At 34.6% G+C, this 3,471-nt stretch overlaps 1 protein-coding gene across 1 annotated transcript in view; it reads right to left on the bottom strand.

Moving 5' to 3' along the window:
- Nucleotides 1–407: 407 nt before the first annotated feature.
- Nucleotides 408–3,471, bottom strand: part of LOC108975168 (acetylcholine receptor subunit alpha-like 1) — an 87,539-nt gene continuing 84,475 nt past the window's right edge. The window contains exon 8 of the mRNA XM_018943493.1: nt 408–614. Coding sequence (XP_018799038.1) covers nt 408–614 — 207 coding nt within the window. The remainder of the gene's footprint in view (nt 615–3,471) is intronic.

Here is a 3,471-nt window from a genome sequence, read left to right as displayed (position 1 = left end):
AATGCAACACTGTCTCCGCTTACGTTTTGYTCGTCTGCTGCTTTAACAACTAGTATTTTCAATTGCGTTTTAGCATTTTGTWTATTTTGTTTGTTTTGTTTTAGGACGTTAGACGCGTCATCGTTATTAACTACTTCGGCTATGTTATCGGTTTTATTAAACTCTTCACTTGTTATTTGTTCAGCTTGTTGATCGCGTATTGGGTATTTATCATTAGTWATGTTAACATTTTTTACTATTTCGTCGTCTAGTTGTCCTTCGCCAGCACCAATAAAATTTTGTAAAATACGTTCGACCATTGCAATGGCATCGTTGTATTATCCGCGATCGTCATCGCGTGCGGCGAAGAGGGTTCGCATCGAGCTGGTGATTAAGTTCCACCAGCCCGCTGCGAACCCAAGCGGTCGCTATAAGCTATTCTCACTGCCCATTTTTAGCAGTTCGAACTTCTTCTTAGCGATTTTGGAATATAAAATATCGATCGGTTGTGATTGATCGTACAAACTGGGCGCTTGCAGGATAATCAGCGCTGTGCCGACCACACATGCAATCGCGAAGATCCACAGGAATAGACGATCCAATACCATGGCAACATATTTCCAATCTTCTTGCACCTGTAAAGAGAATTCAAGACAAACTATGTCAATTACATTCTTTAACAGTTATTACTAATTATATTTCTTAAGCCATTTGTCAATTGTTCTCTCGAAGTTTTTTGTCTGAAATAAGGAAATATATTATTTGTTTTTCGTTCAGAAATCATTTACATTTCATATATGCGGGTGAAGTAAAGATCTGCCATATGTAAGAGGAACCAAAGGTACTCCCAAAAATATAAATTGTGACAAAAACGGATGATATTTAAAATAGATATATTTTGCTAAGTTGGTAGAAAAGTGCTTAATAACTATACCAAATATGAACGGTACACCTCATTAACTTAAAGTATTATAAGTAACCGTATATTTTTTCGAGCTCCCAAATTCCTATTATTAGGGGCTACGTGTCAACTTATTACCAAAATGTCAATACATAAATGAGAAGCTTCAATGTAATGAAATTGACATCTTTTCTTGATAATAATGTGGCCTTTATAAATACTTAGTGTAACGAGCTGATTTTCTCATTCAATATAGCATATAGCTGTCCTGCAAGCCGATCGATTCAAATCAAGTTTTTATGTAAGAATTTATATTAACTTGGAATAAGTTTYTACAGATATAATAGTTTTGTTCATCTAACGGTTACATGTATGTATCACCTAAAACTAAGCGAGATATAATATATAGAACTCTTGTCGAAATTCAACTCAAACTGTTTAAATTCTCAAATACCGTAAATGTAAACTCCAGACACTGTAGTTGACTTTTGACCAAAAATCTGTGAGATATATTTTGTCAAAAAAGTCTTGCGGTATTTTTGAGGTATTTTTTTATTGAACTTTCAATTGTTCATAATTTTTTTTTTTGAAGACCGATGCTACGACTGCTACTTCTCTGCCGGTCTCTTTTGACCARTTCAGCGATTTTATCGCAATTTTCGACGACAGGCCTTCCGGAGCGTGGCGCATCTTCGACCACCTCTACACCAGAATGAAAACGTTGAAACCATCATTGTGCGGTGGAATTGGAAACTGTATCGCGTYCACAACCTGCACAAATTTTATTGGCGGCTTGAGATGCATTTTTGCCTTTTTCGTAGTAGTACTGTAAAATATACCGTATTTTCTCTTTATTTTACTCCATGTTTGCGACGCTATAACTCACGAACGACTTAAAAGAAACGACAATCAATCATATACGAGTTAGCGCGTGAAATGAGCTTTCCAAAAAGGTATAGGATGACCCGACGAATAAAACTAGAACTACGCGCTCCCAGCGCCAACTAGCGAAAAAACCGCAAGACTTTCTTGACAAGCTAATATATATATATAATTAAAATTCACAAAAAAATTATTTCCTGATAATAGCATGTCTGTGTGTCAAAAATAGTTTGAATCGGATCAAAACTTCCTTTAGCCTCCATATACTAAATATAATATAAAAGATTTTCGATTTACGGGTGACTTTATACCGCGCATAACAGCCCAGAAAACACACATTACTTATAAATCCCCGGAAAAGAGTTGGTGCGTTTTACTCATAACTCACACTTAGTGTACCCTTGTATCTAAAATGTAAAAACTGGGGCGAAAACTTTACCTAGCCTTCATATAACTAGTAGCAAGATTTTCGAACACCCGGCTAACTTGACTTCATATGATTGATGATATTGATTTCGAAATTTAGCGGATTTGAATATAATCGCAAAGTTTATCCTAATTCAAATATTTTAAATATTCTATCTATTTATTGTTAACTCTGCTACTAATTCTGCTTTAATTAACCTTTTTCGCTCAAAATAATACAACAAATTCGTAATATATTATATGCTACATGAATTATCGGAATTTATAAACTTAGTTATTGGTTTTAAGTATAAAATTCCTTAATGAAAATTGGCACATTGTCAATGAAGTAATTAAAAATTAATTTAATGACTTCTATTTAAATTAGTTGGAATTTCTGTAAAGCCAAAACTTTGGAAAATATGGCAGCCTTGAAGCGTGCCACTTAGTGATCATGGCAACGAAAACAACCAATTGACAATTGAATTTCTGCTGAAATGAAATCGCTCATTCAAGGTGGGCTTTGAACAATGCAATTACAACTGTTATGGAGCTGCGCTTTTCTGTTTATAGGTATGTATGGTATATGCAAACTCTGCCGCTCAAAGTTTTCAGTTTTCACTGCAGCAGCCAGTTTAAACCGTCCTTGCTCTAATTTTCCAATCATTTATAGTTACGTAAGCAAACGAGTGTATTTGTTTGTAGTGTTATCGGAAGGAAACTAGTTGAGCATGTAGTGGGATTTAGTATGAGCTTTCAAAGTACATTTTAATACGCAATCGATGAGTTTAATGAGCTTTTTCTAGAGCTTTTAGTTGATAAAACTGAGTATATTTAAGATTTTAGACTGATTATGGATTAGTGATTATTTTGACCAATGCGTGATGTATATAGCAACTCAGGGGTTTTCCTATATATCAGTTGAGTTCACATCAACTAAAATGACGGCTCTTTCGTCTCCAGGGTCAATTTTGCCTCATTTAGCAAAGTCTCCAGATTTTATCACAAAATAATTCTTTTTATTTTCAAGAAGATTATTCACCTCCTATTTTGCTGATTTCCAGGGGGAACGTATTTTCCTGACGAGTTAAAGAAGTTAGCTCATCCCTCAGTCAAATGTCTCGAGCTAAAAATGGCCTATGTTTAGAAATAATTCGCGATTTTTTCTAAATTTCGTTCTATTACTATATGTATATTGCTAAGTACTTATCGGAGAGTTCTCCTATAAAACAGTAAGCTTCATCTTAAGTGTACGAAACGATAATATTAGGTTGTCCAAAAAGTCTTGCGGTATTTTCGCTAGT

This window comes from Bactrocera latifrons, unplaced genomic scaffold (genome assembly GCF_001853355.1).
Source record: "Bactrocera latifrons isolate USDA-ARS-PBARC rearing strain unplaced genomic scaffold, ASM185335v1 scaffold_62, whole genome shotgun sequence".
NCBI lineage: Eukaryota > Metazoa > Arthropoda > Insecta > Diptera > Tephritidae > Bactrocera > Bactrocera latifrons.
This window is presented reverse-complemented; position numbering and strand designations above follow the sequence as displayed.